Source organism: Poecilia reticulata, chromosome 16, assembly GCF_904066995.2.
Source record: "Poecilia reticulata chromosome 16, P_reticulata-male-v2, whole genome shotgun sequence".
Classification (NCBI taxonomy): domain Eukaryota; kingdom Metazoa; phylum Chordata; class Actinopteri; order Cyprinodontiformes; family Poeciliidae; genus Poecilia; species Poecilia reticulata.
In genome coordinates, this window is record NC_088845.1 from 20111236 (window position 1) to 20129618 (window position 18383).

Sequence of the window (18383 nt, forward strand, 5' to 3'; positions counted from 1 at the left end):
CCCAAACAAAACAGGAAGCTGCCAATAAGATACCAAAGACAAGTTTGGTTTAGTTTCTCTAAAGTAAATGATGAACAACAAACTCATGATCATCATGTTGTTGATCATGATCCTGAACATGATCAACAAACTACAACACGTGACGCTTAGTTTGTCATTAACTGTTTCATTTTGGACCTCACCTGTGTTTCATAAAATAATGTCATAAACTGAGGTTAAAACTAAATAATTTTTGAACTTGGTAGACGAGATCACTACTCATTTATGCGGCATATGTTCTGTCTGCCCACCTGTAAACTGAAAAGGGTGTTTTATGTTCCTTGTTTTCAACTGAGCCTTGCAGCTAAACTGTTATTAGCTGACTGTGTCATACATGCATACATACTAAGATAGATGCACAAAAATCTGCAGTTTCACAGTTTATTAAGTACAGAGATACAGGGAAAAAAATACAAAACATTTTAATATTTCCATTAGTTATTTGCAAAATCTCAACAACCTTACATTTTCATAGTCACACAGATCAAAATATTCTGCCATACATAACACGATATAAGGGTATAGTATAAGGAGTGGTGATTGGAATTGTTTAAAAAAAATAAAGACATATCATTTAAAGAAAAATAAAAAGCACTCATAACGGGAAATATTCTTCTTATTTCACTCCACAAGTGCTTGGCATTGTCTCTATCAGTCCACAAATGGATGTCAAGCAATATCTTGGACATGTTTTATTTTTCTTGCCATTTCAACAGGAGTTTGAACATTTGATTTTGCTTCATTGCCTTTCCTTTATTCTAGGCTACCCTACTCTCTGTGAAAATCAACGTATCCACACGCTTATCTTCTGGGGCTGCAGAATCCGACTTTCGAGAAATCCGTGAGAAGTGAGATGACAATGAGCGAGATGACGCAAAAGACAAATGGTCCTCTGCCAGAGCGCTTTCTAGGACAAAACACAGGGACTTTTTGAGCTTCTTCTGGAACTCGTCACACATGAAAACATAGAGGATGGGATTCAGGCAGCTGTTCATGAAGCCTAGACTGACACTTAGAGTACTTCCAATTGAAACAGCTTTGTAGAGATGCTGGTCATTGACTTCTATAAAATTCAAAACATGAAAGGGCAACCAGCAGATGAAGAATGCAAAAATAATAGAGAAAAGGATGCGATGAAATCTCCGTTTTCTTGCCCGCTGCAGATGATTGGAACGGAAGATTATAGCCACAGAGGTGAAAAGTATCAGCAGGAATGGAATGAGAAAACCCATAAGGAAACGGAAAATATTCAGAATCCGCATTTTTGTTTCTGGAGGGTAAGTGCAGTGTGTCTTGTTACCACGGTTTGACGTAATGCGAAAAAAGGCATAAGGTGTGCTGCAAATCCCTGCAGCCAACCAGATTGCTGCGCTGATGACTTGAGCTTTGCGGACGGTGCGCTTGTTTTGTGCCCACACCACCACCCAGATGGACAAGCAACGATCCAGACTGATGGCTGCCAGAAAAAAGACACTGGCAAACATATTGACCAAGCTCACAAAGTTGTTGAGTTTGCACATAAGCTGTCCAAAAGGCCAGTGGTGCTGCTGAGAGAGAGACACTGCTGTAAACACCAGGAACGCTGTAAAGAGGAAGTCAGCCAGAGCCAAGTTGAGAAACCACACAGTGTTGACGGTTTTCTTCATCTTGAAGCCGGTCACGTAGATGACCAGACCATTACCAACCGTCCCCACCACTATAATCAGGCAGTAGACGACCAGTGAGAATGTTTGGACATGCTTCAGAACCGAATCTGATGACAGAAAATTGGAAATATTTGAAAACAGATTTTTAAGAATACACTGAAAGAACAAAAAATTGTGATATAACAACATAATAATTTTATGTGCAATGTAAGATGAAAGACAAAGACATCTGAATTACAACTAGTCTATCTGAATTGACAGACTAGGAAATATCAGGATTACCTGTTTAAGCATGGACAATGCACATCTAAACTTTATTGCAAAGGTTAGTTAGAGGATACATTCTTACTCATTCCTGCTGTTACTTAAATTAATTGTAGTTTTAAAAACTCTTACCAATATCCATTTTGCAGGAGTCAGTCTGAGTTCAGTCTGAGTTGAGCTCTAACTGTTCGGAGATTTATCTCACACCCTGTCATATTTCTCCTCCCTCACAGCTCATCTAGCTGCCAATGAGACTTTGCTGCACAGGAAAAGGAGTGAGCAAAATGACAGTAGTGTATTGCAGTACAAAAAGAGGATATTTGATTTTCTTCACAGTGAAAGAAAGCCCTTTAAGGACTTATCACAAGTTTGTAAGAGTGATTTGTTTTGAAAGAGATGTTTTGTATCACTGTGTGGCTGCTCAGGTGGGATGTATTTTGCTGCTTTTGATGCACAGTATTGGTGAGAAATTATATTGTATTTTTTTGTAAGTAATGTATTACGTATTGATGCAATGTCATCCACTTGTACAAATCACACAACTATGTGACAACAAACACAAAAACGGGCAGGAACATAGTGAAGGAATTATTACGCCATCAGCCTTTGTGTCTGAGTAATTATGAGGACAAATATCAAACCATTTGTTTGAAAATCACCTGATGATGCATATCATCTGCGACAAGGGGTGAAGTTTCATATACCTCTGAACTATTGCAATGAGCTTCATGAGAAGCAGACACCCACAATACCACCTCTTCAAATTTATGGTTTTGGTGACATTGGAATTATATATCACTATTATTCATTGCATATAGCAATAAATGTCATGAATCCTGACTTTTTGGAGCACCTCCTGCATTCTGTCCTGAACTTCATGCATAGTCATTGAATCCCACAACAGCAGTATTTCTACTTAAGAGACAGAAAAGAATAGAATTAGACTATATTGTCATTGCACATGTTACGAGTACAAATCAACAATAGGAGGATAACTTTAATAAATGTGCATATATTGTTCATCGATCTGAAGAAGCAATGTTTTCAAATTTCTGTGCAATAAAAAAGTCTGTTTCAGACCTTATGCAAAAATAAAAGGAGAAAGAAACATTAATTAATAAACAGGAAAAAGATACTGATCGTAAAGGTGGTTTCACAGGAACTGCCATTTCGCAAAACATACCAAGTCCTCAAAATTGCACAATGTTGACACACACACACACACACACACACACACACACACACACACACACACACACACACACTTATATATATATATATATATATGTGTGTGTGCGTGTGTGTGTTGGCATATATATATATATATATATATATATATATATATATATATATATATATATATATATATATATATATATATATATACCGAGCAAACTTTATGTGGGATTTAGATAAACGTGCGACCGAATGTTTAAATTGCTAAAATAAAAGTGAAGTTGGACAGATATTCAGTGGATTCAGTGTTTGAAAGCAACGGGTTGTTCTGACCATCGGATAACGAAAGATAACCAAAGAACATCACTTTGCAAAGTAAGATACAGTATTTCTTCAAATGCATTGTTTGTGCATATGCGTTAATACTGTAGATGTTTTCAAAATGTAAGACCCACAAGAAGCTAAATACATTAAACCAAAAAAGCTGTATAAAACCAACAGACTTCTGCAAATTTTTTATAGGTAAGTAATCAAGTGGTGGCTAAGACTGCAGACTTGCATCTAAAGTGTCCAGGTTATATCTGTGCCACATAGGCCTTTCAGTATAGTGCTTGAGTCACCTTCCTGTGTGAAGTTGCATACTGTGGCTTCCTCCAAAAGTCAAAATAGCTTGTATTTTCTCTCCATTTCAACTTTTCAGGATTTGGCTTTGACAGACCCTGAAAAGATAAAGGGAAAATTGCAATTGCAATTTTCCCTTTATCTTGGAATTGCAGTTTTAGGGTCTGATTGCACATTAGATCTCAAAACCCCAGTTTAGGATTGCAACACATTTAAAACAGAGCCTTATGCTGAGAGTGATAAAAAAAAGCAAGGTATGAATTCTCAACAGAGCTTAAAGACATTCAAAGCTACTGGCAAAAATGTTGCCAAATAAGACAAGTGTGTGTTTGTAGAGAAGACTGCTTATAACTTAGAACTGTTTTAGAACTGTTTAGAGACGAGAAGCCAAATATGGGAAACCATGTGAACACCTGATTTAAACGCACAGAAAAAGGCTAGTGAGTCAGCAATTTGGCAGGATGTGTCCTAGACACTGAGCTTAAGAACAACACCACCTTGGAAATCACACCCAAGGACATAGTTTTAGAGTCTATATGTATAACTGTAACCAAAAAACAAAACGGGGAACAAAAAAAAAAAAAAATGCACAACTATTAAGAAAGATTCTCAGGTTTCTTTCATTTATAACAACAAGAGTGGTGGTTCCATCTGAACAAAAGGTTTTATATTCAAACAACCAACCTGCAGTCCTTGGGATGACCAAGGCCAATGTAATGGCTGGATTACGGGGAAGCGATGGGGGTGAGGGAAGTGTACGGTAGGCTTACTGTGCTAAACAAAGTAGACATCCCAGTTGAGCAAACCAATGTTCAGAAAAAAAGAAAACTAAATCCAAATGAAAAACTGCATGTGTTGCGTAAGGGGGATGCCACCACCAAGGGATGGCCACACTCACCAGAGACCCCACAAGCCGAGGAAAAGATACCATTGAACAAGTTGCTGTCTGTTAGAAAACACACGCACACACACACACACACACACACACGCACGCACGCACACGCACACACACACACACACACACACACACTTTGTTGTGGAGCTGTGTTGGGCTCAATGCCACCAGCTGAATGTCATCCACTCCATCTTGCAGTCCTGTTATAAAAAGATGATGCCTAAATATAAAACACAGTTGGATGAGCCCAAACAGTCAAGCAATGCAAAGGGCAAAGAGAAGCCAAAAGGACAGAGGCAAAACAACAAAAAGCAGGTTCAAAGTTATGATGAATCAAGTATTGAAAGAGCTAGTTTCTGTGCCACAGGCAATGCAGGTATCGTATAGCAATCAGGTGATACCTCTTACATCTCAAAGTGAGGGGAAGCATCAAGCTTAGCTTACTAATTTCTGTGTTTACCCGCAGGAAAACAGCAGCTTAATACAAACATGGAAGGAGGAAACGCAAGACGTTTTACCACATACCAGCTCTGATCCAGGTGGAGAAGCAGGAAGGGGTGCACAACAGAACAGCCTATAAAGTTTATTACAAACTTTATACGCCAAAAGATGTTGCAAAAAGAAGCTGCTGAATGACACGCAAGTGATCTGAATGAGGCATGTACTCTGTGTCAACCAAGAGCTCAGCACTGTCATCGGCTGTTTTAGGTGAACCAATTGGTAATTAAACCAGGGAGCTGAATTCTCTCCCGCCACAGCAAGGCAGCAACAGCACAGTTCAAAGTGCTTTGAATAATGAAAATGGTAAAGACTAAATTGCTGTGGGATAATATAGGAAAGTCTTCTTTTCTCCATAGTCTCCTAACATGGTATTTAAAAGTAACATAAGTGTCCACACAAGTGAATCTCAGGATGTCATGGTTGTTTTGATCGGTTGTGATTGGCTGTCATAGGTTTTAGCTTTTCTTTACACCTCCCCCTATGGGTTTGGCTTACCAAGTGCAAATGAAAATTATAATTCGGCAGATTTGTGTGGATGAACACTTTTATTAAACCAATCAAGTGTGGATTAAATAATTTTATAGTAACAAATACCTCGTTTGTCATCTTCATAAAAAAATCCGACTTTGTGTGGACTAGGCCTAAAACTTCTGTCTTTGGATCCAAGCCATAAATTGGATCCAAATTATAAATTGGATAAATGCAAATCCCGTTTTTTTTAAAAACAGGATTTATTTTTTCATTAGTTGTGTCAAGTCACCTGAAACACTAAAGCAGCCAAAGACTATATGATTGGTTTGTGTAAGGAAAAGTAAAATAAATTGACAGAAGTCTCTGGCAATTTAAAAGGCATAATTTAACGCCTGTATATAAGACATCACCAGAATGTCTTGTCTTATAAGTTGTTTTACAAATTTGGCATCATTTTCTGGGTAATGTTATCTTTATCCACTCCCTCTAGTGACTTCCCTGTCAAATTTGCATTTGAGAGGGAGGAGTAAAAAGAGAGATAAATATGAGGAAGACTGCATAGAGATCAGCCACAATAAAGACTTCGGATACTTCAAGGACAGTAAGGACGGGTAACATATCTTTAAAACTACTTACTTCAAAATCACTAAACTGTTGGATTTTTTTTAAACAGGATTTGCAGAAATACATGTGTAGTATCATCTTAAATACCATTTAAATGTATTTGTCGAGAAATCTTTGTTTTAAGGTAGCAATGAGTTCATTTGTTTTCAATGCGTTAAATAGTAAAATAGACAATGCATATTGAAAAGCAGGGTACAGCCTGAACAAGCTGCTATCTCCTCAAAATCATTTGCAATCACAAGTAATATGCCATTCAAAATTGTAGCTGAAGGAAGTGTTAAATGGATTGTGTACGTATGAGAAAAATGCTTGTTCTCTCCATGTAGACTGGAGAATCTATCTTCAATTGATTCCATTTTTCTTTCATCAGATATCAGTTCCAGAGCCCACACACATCTGGATTTGACATGGGAGCCGAACATATTAGGATGTTCTCGCTGGTTATGTATTGCCTGATTACTCTGGTTGGGACGGTTGGTAATGGTCTGGTCATCTACGTGACCGGCTTCAAGATGAAGAAAACAGTCGACACTGTGTGGTTTCTCAACTTGGCTCTGGCCGACTTCCTCTTTACAGCGTTCCTGGTGTTTACAGCAGTGTCTCTCTCTCAGCAGCACCACTGGCCCTTTGGAGAATTTATGTGCAAACTCAACAACTTTGTGAGTTTGGTCAACATGTTTGCCAGCGTCTTTTTTCTGACAGCCATCAGTCTGGATCGTTGCGTGTCCATCTGGGTGGTGGTGTGGGCACAAAACAAGCGCACCGTCCGCAAAGCTCAAGTCATAAGTGCTGCAATCTGGTTGGCTGCAGCCATCTGTAGCACACCTTATGCATACTTTCGTACTGTGAAAGTTGGCAAGAATCAGACATACTGCTGGTACCCTTCAACTATGACAGAAAACCAACACTGGACATTGTGTATATTCCGCTTTGTTATGGGTTTTCTCATCCCATTCCTGGCTATATTTTTCTCACATGTGGCCATATGGATTCGCGCCAGGCGTATGCAGAGAATGAGGAAACGAAGATGTCACCGGATCATTTTCTCCATCATTTTTGCATTCTTTATCTGCTGGTTGCCTTTTCATGTTTTGGGTTTCATTCAATTAAAATTCCCTGCTTCCTCAGATGTACAGAACTTTGTTCGTGTTGCAGGTCCTCTAACTGTAAGTCTTGCCTTCATGAACAGCTGCTTGAACCCCATCCTCTATGTTTTCATGTGTGACGAGTTCCAGAAGAAGCTCAAGCAGTCCGTTTGCTCTGTGATAGAGAGCGCTCTGGCGGAGGACCATGTGTTATTCGGATCCTCTCGTTCACTCTCATCTCACTTGTCATTGACTCTCCAAAGATGCACTGTGGAGGAAAAACAGGCTGTGACTTCTCCAACCTTCACAAAGACCAATCTGGTTTCCACAGAAATACAAGCGAGTCCCGAGGAAGACTTCAACAAATTATAGGAAAATATGAACATCAAATAAGTTTCTTAGATGACAAATGACCTGCACTTGTGTGGTACTTTGTACTATATTCAGCCATTCAACCATTCAGACACATTCTCGCACTGATGGGAGCCACAGCTGCCCAGGAGCAGACTGAACTTTCTTGCCCAAGGACACGACGACGCAGCGGGGGTTTGACCTGCTCCTACCACCATCACCATGATGTAAATGTTCTTAACATTAGCAAAAATATTATATGAAGATACAGCAAAGAGAAACAAAGTGCTGCCAATTAAAGTTGGAAATAACTTACAGTAATTGATGTTCAACAGTTTAAAGTGAAGTTAACTTTCATTTGAGAACAAAAGAACTTGGTTTATTTCTACTTTTCATGGCTCTGACATTTTGTAATAAATGTGTATGTAAATGTTTATAACAGCATCACCTCGTGATGGTTGGTGCCACGGGAGATGAATTAATCTAGAAATAAAAGTGTGCCAATGAATCTGTGGTGTTATCCGTAGATATGGAAAAATGCCCCACAATATTCATGATTGCCTTTTCTTTTAATATTACATGTACGCTTGAGTGTCTGTTTTAATAATAAATGAACAAACCTGTTAAAAAAAGAAATCTGGACAATTTATTGATGGAATGCGCTGGAACCACTACAGGACGCTAACACAGTACGTTAATTTATTTTTTTCTTAATTAATTAATTTAATTTAATAAATTGATATTTATTAGTAATGTTGATCATGGCAAGAAGAAACAGTCAAGAATGAATGCATATTTGATAAATATGAATAAAAACACATACACCTTATTGTACCCATCAGTCATTTTAGACCTTACTATGGGCAACTGATTGACACTTATGGAGACATTAAAAGTCACTATGACAAGCCTTTAGATGCCACTCCCATATTAATGTTATCTGAAAGACCACATGTGTGTTGTGCAATGGGAATGGTCGCGCTGCGTTTGTTTCTAAGAAGTAGTTGGCGCTATTGCAACTTTATGAAGTTGGATGTCACATTCTAATTTTGCAAGTGCTTTTGCTGACTTAATTACTTTAAAAAACATCACAAATAGTCACAAGCTCCTAAAAACACATGCACTGCTAAGAGGATTATGTGGATTTTGTTTTTATCTCTGGATACTTGAACAGTTTTTTCTTTACTTATTTATCTTAAAACTGAATGTTTTCAAACCTTTAAGACGTAAATTAAAGACATTGTGGTTTTCCTTTACCATCAGAAGCTCTTGTTGACCATGTCAGTATAAGTTCTGAAATTGCACATATGCACACAGATACACACACATGACCACGGCCCCGCACACACACATACACATATGTTTTTCTATCTTCACAAGGACTTTGCATTGGCCTCCATTCATTTGCACTCATTTCTGTAGCTTAATTCTGACACCCATCCTAACTCTAGCTATCACCAGTTCGTGCTTAACTCTAAACCTGATCTAAACTCAATTCACACTTTAGTCCTAAACTTTACCCACAATCAGTCAGTGCTCACAACCTAGCATGAGTTAGGAAAATACACATATACACACATGCATACATACGTATCTTATTTAAGAACATGACACTAGCAAGTCTTCAAGATTTTATTGCTTGATTTCTTGAGAATGCACCAAACAGCAACCCTTGGGACACTGGTTCTATTTATTCACAGTGCGATCCAACTTCAGCTTTAATACGTTTGCATTAGTGTTTTGCCGATTAGTTGTAAGCAAGGGTCTGGTCGATCCAGCTGCGCAGGTAGGACACGCGGGCGTACACTGCCGGGGCGTACACGTTGCAGTTGGTGGTGCCCCAAGACACAATACCCGCAAGATACCACACACCACTGCTTTCACACACCAGAGGGCCACCAGAGTCACCCTGAAACAAGGCAAATAGTTTACAAGATTACTTTAAGATAAATGAACTTGCATTCTTACAGTATCTGTGTTCTGCCTTCTGTGAGCACTGGGCTGGCTGAGTTCAAAAACAGGAAAAAGTGTAGCAATAGCACAGTTGCTGACTCAGATGATATATACACAATCACACACTCGCATTTCATATAAATTTTTTAAAAGAGCACACTTAATTTCACATTTCACACGTTACAAATGTATTTTGCGAACGTATTATTCAGTAGTCATTGTAAGCTTATGTGTTTTACTAAAGGAAGTCTAGCCATTGAACTGCACGTTACCTGGCAGGAAGACACTCCAGAAGCACCAGCACAGATCATGACGTCAGTGATTCTGCTGGCACCCCAGTAATTTCTGCACTGAGCAGGGCTGAGCAGAGGCAGGGAGGTCTGCTGCAGGTAACGAGGGCTTGCTGAGAAGACAGAAAAAAAAAATACAACCACTCCAAATCCGTTACAGTGCTTTTTCTTTTCTCTCTATAAGGTTTTCCAGCTTTGATGCTTGTAAAAACATCTTGCTTAGACATGTAGAGAGGCTCACTCACAGGTTTGTCCTGTCCTGCCCCATCCGGTGGTGACACATTTGGTTCCGGAGGGGATACTGCTGCTGGAGGAGACCAAGCACACCGGAGACACGCGGGAGTTGAACTGTGCTGGGGAGGAGAGCCTCAGAAGTGTGATGTCGTAGTCAAGGGTGTTTGAGTTGAAGTAAGGGTGGGTGATGGCCTATACGTAGAGGTGAAGAAAAAATGTCAAATTATTTCCAAAAAGTTTAAATATCTTTGAAACAGTCACACAGATAAAAAGCTCACGTTTTAGAAAGAGATTTTCCTTACCCTAGAAATGGTCTTGACCTGAATGGGCTCGCTGTTGTACTGCCGATCGTGCTCACCCAGGATCACACGGTGGTTTGACGGCCTGTCAGAATGAAAGGTCATCTTATTAATTACTTACTTTTAGAAAGCAGTTTTAAAATGTTTGCAACGGGACACATCTAGCAACTTACGACACACGGCAGTGAGCAGCTGTGACAACCCAGTACTCATTGATCAGTGAGCCTCCACAGAAGTGAAACCCGGTGCCATCCTAAGTTTGGAACAATGTCTCTTCAAGAGATTTTTCTTTGCCTGAGGTTTTTGTTTTCGCATGATACAACAGAACTGGAGAATTTCAGAAGACTGAGCGACGTACCTGAAGAGAAACTTGCCAGGGCCAGGAACCGGACACTGCATTCTCGCCATTAACAATCTTGTTGTATCCGCTCACCTGGGGCTTAATAGTAGGCACTCCACACCCTGAGGCCCAAAGATTAAATCCAGCATGATTGCAATGGTTATGCTCAGTTACAATACAGTGTAATCAGTGCACATGTAGCTACAATCCAATTCAAATGTGAATTGTCAATGATGTTTTTACTGCATTTCTTTTATGGGTTGCCTTGAGATGAAAGCATGAAATAAAGTTATAGTGCCACTCACCCAGTGTGGAGGCCACAAGGGCAAAACAACTAATAAGCAAGAACATAATTGTGGCCCAACTTTGATTCAAGTCTACCCTGTCTGGTTGCTTTGTACTACACAAGCTTTTATAGGTGCATCCCACACGACTGACCCTGACTTCTGTGGGTAGCCATTAGTATAAACCCCTCCCCATCCATGTTTCACCGGCCCCCGCGTGAGAAAACACCACCTGCCGATAAGCACCTTCGACAATCTAAATTCACACTCGAATTAGGAAAAAATAGATCACATAATTATTTGATTTGGAAGAAGCAGCAGCATGGTTTTCCTTTGCTGTTGCTATTAAAAATGATTCAGTAAGTGAAGCTTGCTTCTTGCTTCTGAACAGCACATGCATGCATCAAGAACAGACGACACATCCTGGTGATAAACGCTGACTTCTACTACTCAGGAGCTCTGTTTTTAACACCCTTTCTTTCATTTCCTGTGAGGCAAGTTGATACAGATTGAAAATGCACTGATTAAAATGTGGTTTTCTTTCATTAAGAGTCTGTCAGCTCTTCCTGACAGACTTGTCATGCAATGTGGTGTGACGAGGCATGCCACATTGAAGACTGATCAAACCTCAAACCTGAGTGCATTTCACTGCATTCTTGTGTTTAATGACACACAGTTATCAATAGGAAGTAGGAAATACTTCATTTTAAGGGGTTTTTGCACATCATAATCTGATGAAAATGCAAAGTGTGGCATGCAAATTGGTTGAACTAGGGTTCAACCAATTTTACTTTTCTATGCTCACAAAAATCCATTGAAACTAATTAGTAAACAGACTCTACCTGAGTAATTTGATTATAGTATAAATGCAGCTGTGTGAATTTCTCAGCTTTCTTTGACAACACAAACAGCATCATGAAGATCAATGAACACAGCAGACAGGTCAGGGATAAAGATGCATAGATGTTTATTGCAAGATTTTAGGTTTTAACAGCAGAAATATCTCCAGCTTTAAACATGTTTTGTCTGTTCAACCCATCTGAATGGCTGTCTGAAATGCATGACTATTCAAAAGTGAAAATATTGCTCAGTTGTCCCTGTGCAATTTGCAACAAGTCCAATATGTGGTAGAAGGTACTCTGGTCACATCAGACCAAAAATGTAACCTTTTACTTTACATGTTATGTGTGATGCTAGTGGCTTTTCTCCATAGGGATGGAAAACTGAACAAAGTTGATGGATTGTGGTCTTAAATACAGGGCAATGTTGGAAGGAATCCTGTAAAAATTTAACACTGGGGTTGAAGGTCACCTTACGGCAAGACGATGATCCGAAACATACAGACAGAGCTGAAAACGGAATGGTTTAAATTAAAGCACGTGTGTCTGAATGGTACAGGTCAAATTTGATTGTGAATGTGATTTTTTTTTTGTGTGTGCCTAGAATTAGAATATAATGTTTACAAACTTTCCATCCAATGGAAGCAAGCTTGAGCTCTTCTAAAAAAGCAAAAAAAGAATGGGCAAAAACTGTGAGTTGTCTGGATTTACAAAGCTTGAATAGCGATATCAGAAAAAGCTTTGCAGTTTTTATTATATTGAAATGCGGTCAGGCAAACTTTAATTCAGGGCTCTGATTCTCATTTGCCAAAACTGTTGAGAAGCATAGATACTTTAATTTTTACTTCACATGTATGCAGGAACTTATTTATGCTGGCCTATAAAACATCTCTATAAAGATTTGTAATTAAGTCACAAAGTGAGAAAGTTCAGACACCAAGGCCTCTCCTGGCTAGCTCTATCCTTAGCACATTTTACCAATAGCTCATTACACTAACAGTAATGCTGTAGAGCAAAATTAAGTTGAATTTTTATGGTGTGCCCATTTGGCACAAAATGCATGGTTTGAACAGCCACTACATGTGGTCAAGCTAAGATAAGTAACTGTTGTGCTTATATTTAGTCGACTTCCTCGATGGTTGGGCCAGAGGAGGAACCAGCTTCGGCTCCACCAGGGAAGCCACCTGGCATTCCTCCTGGCATTCCTCCTGGCATTCCTCCTGGCATGCCCCCCTGGTACAGCTTAGAGATTATGGGGTTGCAAATCTTCTCCAGCTCTTTCTGCTGGTGCTCATACTCCTCCTTCTCAGCTGTCTGAATAAAGAAAAAGAAGCAGATGAATGTGATGTAAGAGCTGGAACTGTGTAAAAACTAAAGGAAGTTGAAAGATGTCTATCTATCACAGTTTCTCTGCTACACATCTGTGATTTCACAACTTTTTCAAACAGGAAGATCTTGTTTTTGGATATTAATAAAAGCATTTTTAATTTGCGGATATTTCACCTGGTTCCTGTCCAGCCAGGCGATTACTTCATTACACTTGTCTATGATAGTCTTTTTGTCCTCGGGACTGATCTTGTCTTGGAGCTTCTCGTCCTCCACTGTGCTCTTCATGTTGAAGGCCAGGGACTCGAGAGAGTTTTTGGCAGTGATCTTGTCTCTCTGGGCCTCATCTTCAGACCTGAACTGTTCTGCTTCCTGCACCATGCGCTCAATGTCTTCCTTGCTCAGTCGACCTGAGGAAGAATAAAACGTAAAGCTTGCTTCAGTCACTTTACCACCTTCTCTGGTGAACAATCTTTGCCCTGTAATACATCGTCCAACCTTTGTCATTGGTGATGGTGATCTTGTTCTCCTTTCCGGTGCTTTTGTCGACTGCCGAGACGTTGAGAATGCCGTTGGCATCAATGTCAAAGGTCACCTCGATCTGAGGGACTCCTCTGGGAGCAGGCGGGATACCAGTCAATTCAAATTTCCCCAAGATATTGTTATCTTTGGTCATGGCTCTTTCCCCTTCGTAAACCTAAAACAGGGTATTGATGTTAAGTTTATTGGATGGATCAATGAACATTTTCAACACTAAGGCACAGTGCATTTAAAAAGGATTTTATCCCCTTACAGATTTATCCTGTTCTTGCTGTTTTTCACACTTGAGTTCTTCAAACAATCAAAGTAATTTTAATATCAAACACAGTTAACACAAATGAATTCATGATGGAGTTTTGAAGCAAACAGATCAAGCCTCATTTCAATTGGTTTAGAGTCTGGGCTTCCGCTTGGACAGTCTAACATCAATTTTAGTCGATTCAGAGGTGGAGTTCCTAGTGTTGTTTGGATTATTTTTACTACATGTAAGTATACAACTATACATTATGACAAGGGTGCAGGAGTTCAAGGTCTCAAACTAATTAACCAGACAGTCTCACTTTGGATTTTATTGTTTCTTAAATAATGGCAAGTTGTGCAGATCTAGAAGCATCAAATTCCACTTGTCTGGCAGACCTGGGTCAAATTTAACTTTTTAAAAAATTGTATATAGTTAATTTAATTACCTAATTCAATTGTTACTTTTGACATAAGGCTGGTTTGGATAGGTTTTTTCTGGTTTAAACCTGTTTTTTTATTTACCCATGTGAACTTTGGTTGATATTTGCCTGATCTGAAGTAGAGAAAAAGGCTGAAACAGCAGAAAGTTGTGAGGGGAGATAAATAACTTTTCATAGTACTGTATAATATGGGGTATCGTTTGTAAAGTTACACAGTCACAAAGTAAAAATAATAATAACATGCCATGAAAGAAAAAAATTGCCGCTTCATTTTCTTAATTTATATTTCCACCATGTTGTTTCTGTCATTACCAAATATTTAGGTTGGTGCTAAATAGTTTTACATTCTAAACTAAACATTTAGCTTGTTAACTAAATGCTTAGCTTGGAGCTAAATATTTAAATTTGAGATAAATATATAATTGGCACACACAATATTTAGCTTGCTAATCAAATATTTAGTTTGACATTTATAAATGAATGACTGAGACGGTGAAAATCTGACTGAAAAGCAAACCCTTATTTTAATCTTATGACTTGCTAAATAACCCAGATTATTCCTGTTAATGTTTCACCGTCTAATCTCACAAAAGTCACCCAAAAGCATGAGGTGTGAACTTTTCTGTGCATAATGTGCTACCTGAATGAGGACACCAGGTTGGTTGTCGGAGTAGGTGGTGAAGGTTTGGGTTTGTTTAGTTGGAATAGTGGTGTTCCTTTTGATAAGGACCGTCATCACTCCTCCAGCCGTTTCAATTCCCAGGGACAGGGGTGTGACGTCCAGCAGGAGCAGGTCCTGCACATTCTCAGACTTATCGCCAGCCAGGATGGCAGCCTGTACAGCTGTGGGGTTTCCGAATAACGACGTCATTATTACAGGAAAGTTTTTATCTGCACCTTCTTCCAGGCACACAGGAGTAAATTCTGCGGAAACCTACCTGCCCCGTACGCAACCGCCTCATCCGGGTTGATGCTCTTGTTCAAGTCGCGCCCGTTGAAGAAGTCCTGCAGCAGCTTTTGGATCTTCGGAATACGCGTGGAGCCGCCCACGAGAACAATATCGTGGATCTGGCTCTTATCCATCTTGGCGTCCCTCAGGGCCTTCTCCACGGGCTCGAGGGTTCCTCGGAACAGGTCCGCGTTGAGTTCTTCGAAGCGAGCCCTGGTGATGGAAGTGTAGAAGTCTGTTCCCTCGTAGAGTGAGTCGATCTCAATGCTGGCCTGGGTGCTGCTGGAGAGGGTGCGCTTAGCTCGCTCGCACGCTGTACGCAGACGGCGCACGGCCCGCTTGTTGTTGATGATGTCCTTTTTGAACTTGCGCTTGAACTCGGCAATGAAGTGGTTGACCATGCGGTTGTCAAAGTCCTCCCCACCCAAGTGGGTGTCCCCTGCTGTGGCCTTGACCTCAAAGATGCCGTCCTCAATTGTCAAGACTGACACGTCAAAAGTACCGCCACCAAGGTCGAATATGAGAACATTGCGCTCACCCCCAACCTAAAGTAAATAGAAGGAGATTATAAAAGCGACATAAAAGCAAGAGGTCAGCATTTTAGCCATTGGATTGAAGGTCACCTTTTTGTCCAAGCCGTATGCAATGGCTGCGGCTGTGGGTTCATTGATAATGCGAAGCACATTGAGGCCAGAGATGGTACCAGCGTCTTTGGTGGCTTGACGCTGGGAGTCATTGAAGTAAGCAGGAACTGTGATAACTGCATTGTTCACGGGCTGAAATTATGGAAATAATTTCATTTAATCAAAATATATGTCTCATTATAAGTCTTGGTGCAGGACATTGATTTTTCAGTAGTAACATCCTCATAAGCAGCATACCTTGCCAAGGTAGGCTTCAGAAATCTCCTTCATTTTGGTGAGAACCATGGAGGAAATCTCCTCGGGGTAGAAGGACTTGATCTCCCCCTTGTATTCGACCTCCATCTTTGGTTTTGAGGAATCATTTATAACCTTGAAGGGCCAGTGTTTCATGTCCGATTGCACCACGGCGTCGTCAAACTTGCGACCAATCAGACGCTTAGCATCTGTAGTTAATTCAGCAACAACGAAAAGAAAGTTTCGATGTATGCACAGACATTTTGCATTTTAATATGAACTGATGTAAAAAAAATTGAGAAAGAAACAGATGGAGAAGTGAAATCCTAATTTGTATGATTGTTTCTGACTGTGCAGTCTTGCAGTGTTTTTACCAAATACGGTGTTGGCTGGATTCATGGCCACCTGGTTCTTGGCAGCATCTCCAATCAGCCTCTCTGTGTCTGTGAAGGCCACATAGCTTGGGGTGGTTCTGTTCCCTTGGTCATTGGCAATGATCTCCACTTTGCCATGCTGGAAGATACCCACACATGAGTAAGTGGTGCCCAGATCAATGCCTACTGCTGGTCCTTTAGACATCTTCAAAAGGCAAACAAAGAGACTTTTAGTATTTCAGCACATTTACATTGGCAGTTCCATCTCAAATCAGTGCATACGGTGTTTATCACTCCAGCGTCTTTATATGTCTTTCTGCTTAAGCCTCATGAATTGTTGTAATATCACTGAGAACTCTGTGCATCCACAAGAAACTAGATGTTTTTCAATAGTAATTTTGCAGGCTTGCTAAAGGTCTCATATCCAATCTAGTCAATCCAATCTAGCTTTATTAAGAAAGAACTTTAAATTTCCAGAGGAGCTATATTGCTGAACAGAATACATAAAAAAAAATCTGAAAATGCCAAAATAAAAGACACAAATATGGAATACAAAAATAGAAAATATGTTCAAAATATTAGCAGCCGTGCAATAAAAGGCTTATAAAATAAGTAGAAACTCAGATCAACATATCATGTGGTGTCAAAGGCCAAGGCGAATACATTAGTTAGTGATTAAAAAACAGGCAGTGATATAGTCACATATTTCAACCTGCCACAGCAAAGGCCTCTTTTTTGTGTTAGGCATGCAGAGGAGCAGCTGATCAGCTGACCTGATTGATTGACAAAGATTAAAAAGAAAATTGTGGCTTTGTTGCATAGTAACATAACTGATTAGAGGAGAAATCTAGCAAAACGCCTGAGTGGCGGAAGCTCTTTGGAGCTGCGCTCACCCAACCGAGAACCATTTTTAGAACAGGAAAATGTCACAATGTTTCTGTGGAAAAGCAGCTCCAAGTGACTTACTCCGAGGCCTGAAACCTTCCTTTTGGAAAAAAATTATTGACTTAGATAATTGAGCAACACAAGAGAGAAAAAAGTGCTGACATAATGTTCCTATGTCTTGCACACACACCACAGATAAAATCACTTAGCCATGAAAATTTGTCAGATTTTGCTTGCACAACTTTGCCATTTTTACTGCACTGATTTTGGTTTCATGTGCCATGTTTGACAGAGGCCATGCAAACCTGAAATATGTCAGTGCCTCTTACTTTGTATTCAGGCTTTCCAAGCAGCAAACGAGATAGATTATAAAGCGAGGCCAGAAGAGCGATGCTTCCTGTATATTCAGTTACCTTGTGAAGTTAGATGCTCAGGAAGTGATAGTTTGCTGAATTAAAGTGATGCTGTATTTTAAACACCGCAGTCTGAGCTCCTCTCCAGCACTCCCTTCTTCTCCTGGCGGGCAGCGGATGAGTGTCCTGTCCCTCCTGTTTTTATAAGGCTCGGTGCAGGCAGAGACCACTGGAGGTGTCAGGTGACTCCACCAAGGAAAGTTCTAGACCCGTGTTTCTGCTCACTGGCAAGATTTGCTTGAATGAAAGCCGGCTATTATTATCTCTGCACAAATTTTCTAACTAAACAAGATTAAAACTGGAAAGAGGTGCATTTGTAGAACTCTGGAAAGTTGCAACGACTTAACTGTTTGACGACAAGACAGGAAATATTAAAAAGAAGCCTATCTCAGGAAAACTAACGTTACTCACGTGCTTCACTGCACG

General features: G+C 39.9%; 4 protein-coding genes across 5 annotated transcripts; 1 reads left to right on the top strand and 3 right to left on the bottom strand.

Moving 5' to 3' along the window:
* Positions 1 to 406: 406 nt before the first annotated feature.
* LOC103478510 (chemerin-like receptor 1) lies at positions 407 to 2772 on the bottom strand. Its single transcript, XM_008432399.3, has 2 exons — positions 2082 to 2772; positions 407 to 1792 (listed from the first exon to the last, which is right to left on the bottom strand). The coding sequence occupies exons 1-2, from the start codon at positions 2089 to 2091 to the stop codon at positions 798 to 800; spliced, it is 1005 nt and encodes a 334-aa protein (XP_008430621.2). The 5' UTR covers positions 2092 to 2772; the 3' UTR covers positions 407 to 797.
* A 3415-nt stretch (positions 2773 to 6187) lies between these two features.
* Positions 6188 to 8314, top strand: LOC103478509 (chemerin-like receptor 1). Its single transcript, XM_008432398.3, has 2 exons — positions 6188 to 6224; positions 6608 to 8314. Exon 2 carries the CDS (start codon positions 6645 to 6647, stop codon positions 7692 to 7694), a length of 1050 nt encoding a protein of 349 aa, XP_008430620.2. The 5' UTR covers positions 6188 to 6224; positions 6608 to 6644; the 3' UTR covers positions 7695 to 8314.
* A 977-nt stretch (positions 8315 to 9291) lies between these two features.
* Positions 9292 to 11237, bottom strand: LOC103478508 (chymotrypsin-like protease CTRL-1). Its single transcript, XM_008432396.2, has 7 exons — positions 11095 to 11237; positions 10808 to 10911; positions 10623 to 10702; positions 10453 to 10534; positions 10162 to 10342; positions 9899 to 10029; positions 9292 to 9582 (listed from the first exon to the last, which is right to left on the bottom strand). Exons 1-7 carry the CDS (start codon positions 11138 to 11140, stop codon positions 9421 to 9423), a joined length of 786 nt encoding a protein of 261 aa, XP_008430618.1. The 5' UTR covers positions 11141 to 11237; the 3' UTR covers positions 9292 to 9420.
* Positions 11238 to 12023: 786 nt separating this feature from the next.
* On the bottom strand, positions 12024 to 18092 carry hsc70 (heat shock cognate 70). Of its 2 annotated transcripts, none has more exons than XM_008432395.3 (9): positions 17958 to 18092; positions 16660 to 16864; positions 16289 to 16494; positions 16031 to 16183; positions 15397 to 15952; positions 15099 to 15301; positions 13737 to 13935; positions 13416 to 13648; positions 12024 to 13226 (listed from the first exon to the last, which is right to left on the bottom strand). In XM_008432395.3, the coding sequence occupies exons 2-9, from the start codon at positions 16862 to 16864 to the stop codon at positions 13032 to 13034; spliced, it is 1950 nt and encodes a 649-aa protein (XP_008430617.1). In that variant the 5' UTR covers positions 17958 to 18092; the 3' UTR covers positions 12024 to 13031. The 2 variants fall into 2 exon arrangements, with proteins under 2 accessions (XP_008430617.1, XP_017164853.1); XM_017309364.2 differs by having other exon boundaries at positions 16660 to 16798; positions 17958 to 18087.
* Between the last annotated feature and the right edge of the window lie 291 nt (positions 18093 to 18383).

Coding starts and splice junctions, on each gene's coding strand:
- LOC103478509 (XM_008432398.3), top strand. CDS start 6,645: ATGGGAGCCGAACATATTAGGATGTTCTCGCTGGTTATGTATTGCCTG.
- LOC103478508 (XM_008432396.2), bottom strand. CDS start 11,140: ATGTTCTTGCTTATTAGTTGTTTTGCCCTTGTGGCCTCCACACTGG. Junction 10,912..11,094: donor CCTTGTGGCCTCCACACTGG/GTGAGTGGCACT, acceptor TTTGGGCCTCAG/GGTGTGGAGTGCCTACTATT. Junction 10,703..10,807: donor CCTGGCAAGTTTCTCTTCAG/GTACGTCGCTCA, acceptor TTCCAAACTTAG/GATGGCACCGGGTTTCACTT.
- hsc70 (XM_008432395.3), bottom strand. CDS start 16,864: ATGTCTAAAGGACCAGCAGTAGGCATTGATCTGGGCACCACTTACTCA. Junction 16,495..16,659: donor TCCAGCCAACACCGTATTTG/GTAAAAACACTG, acceptor AATTAACTACAG/ATGCTAAGCGTCTGATTGGT. Junction 13,649..13,736: donor CACCATCACCAATGACAAAG/GTTGGACGATGT, acceptor ATTCTTCCTCAG/GTCGACTGAGCAAGGAAGAC.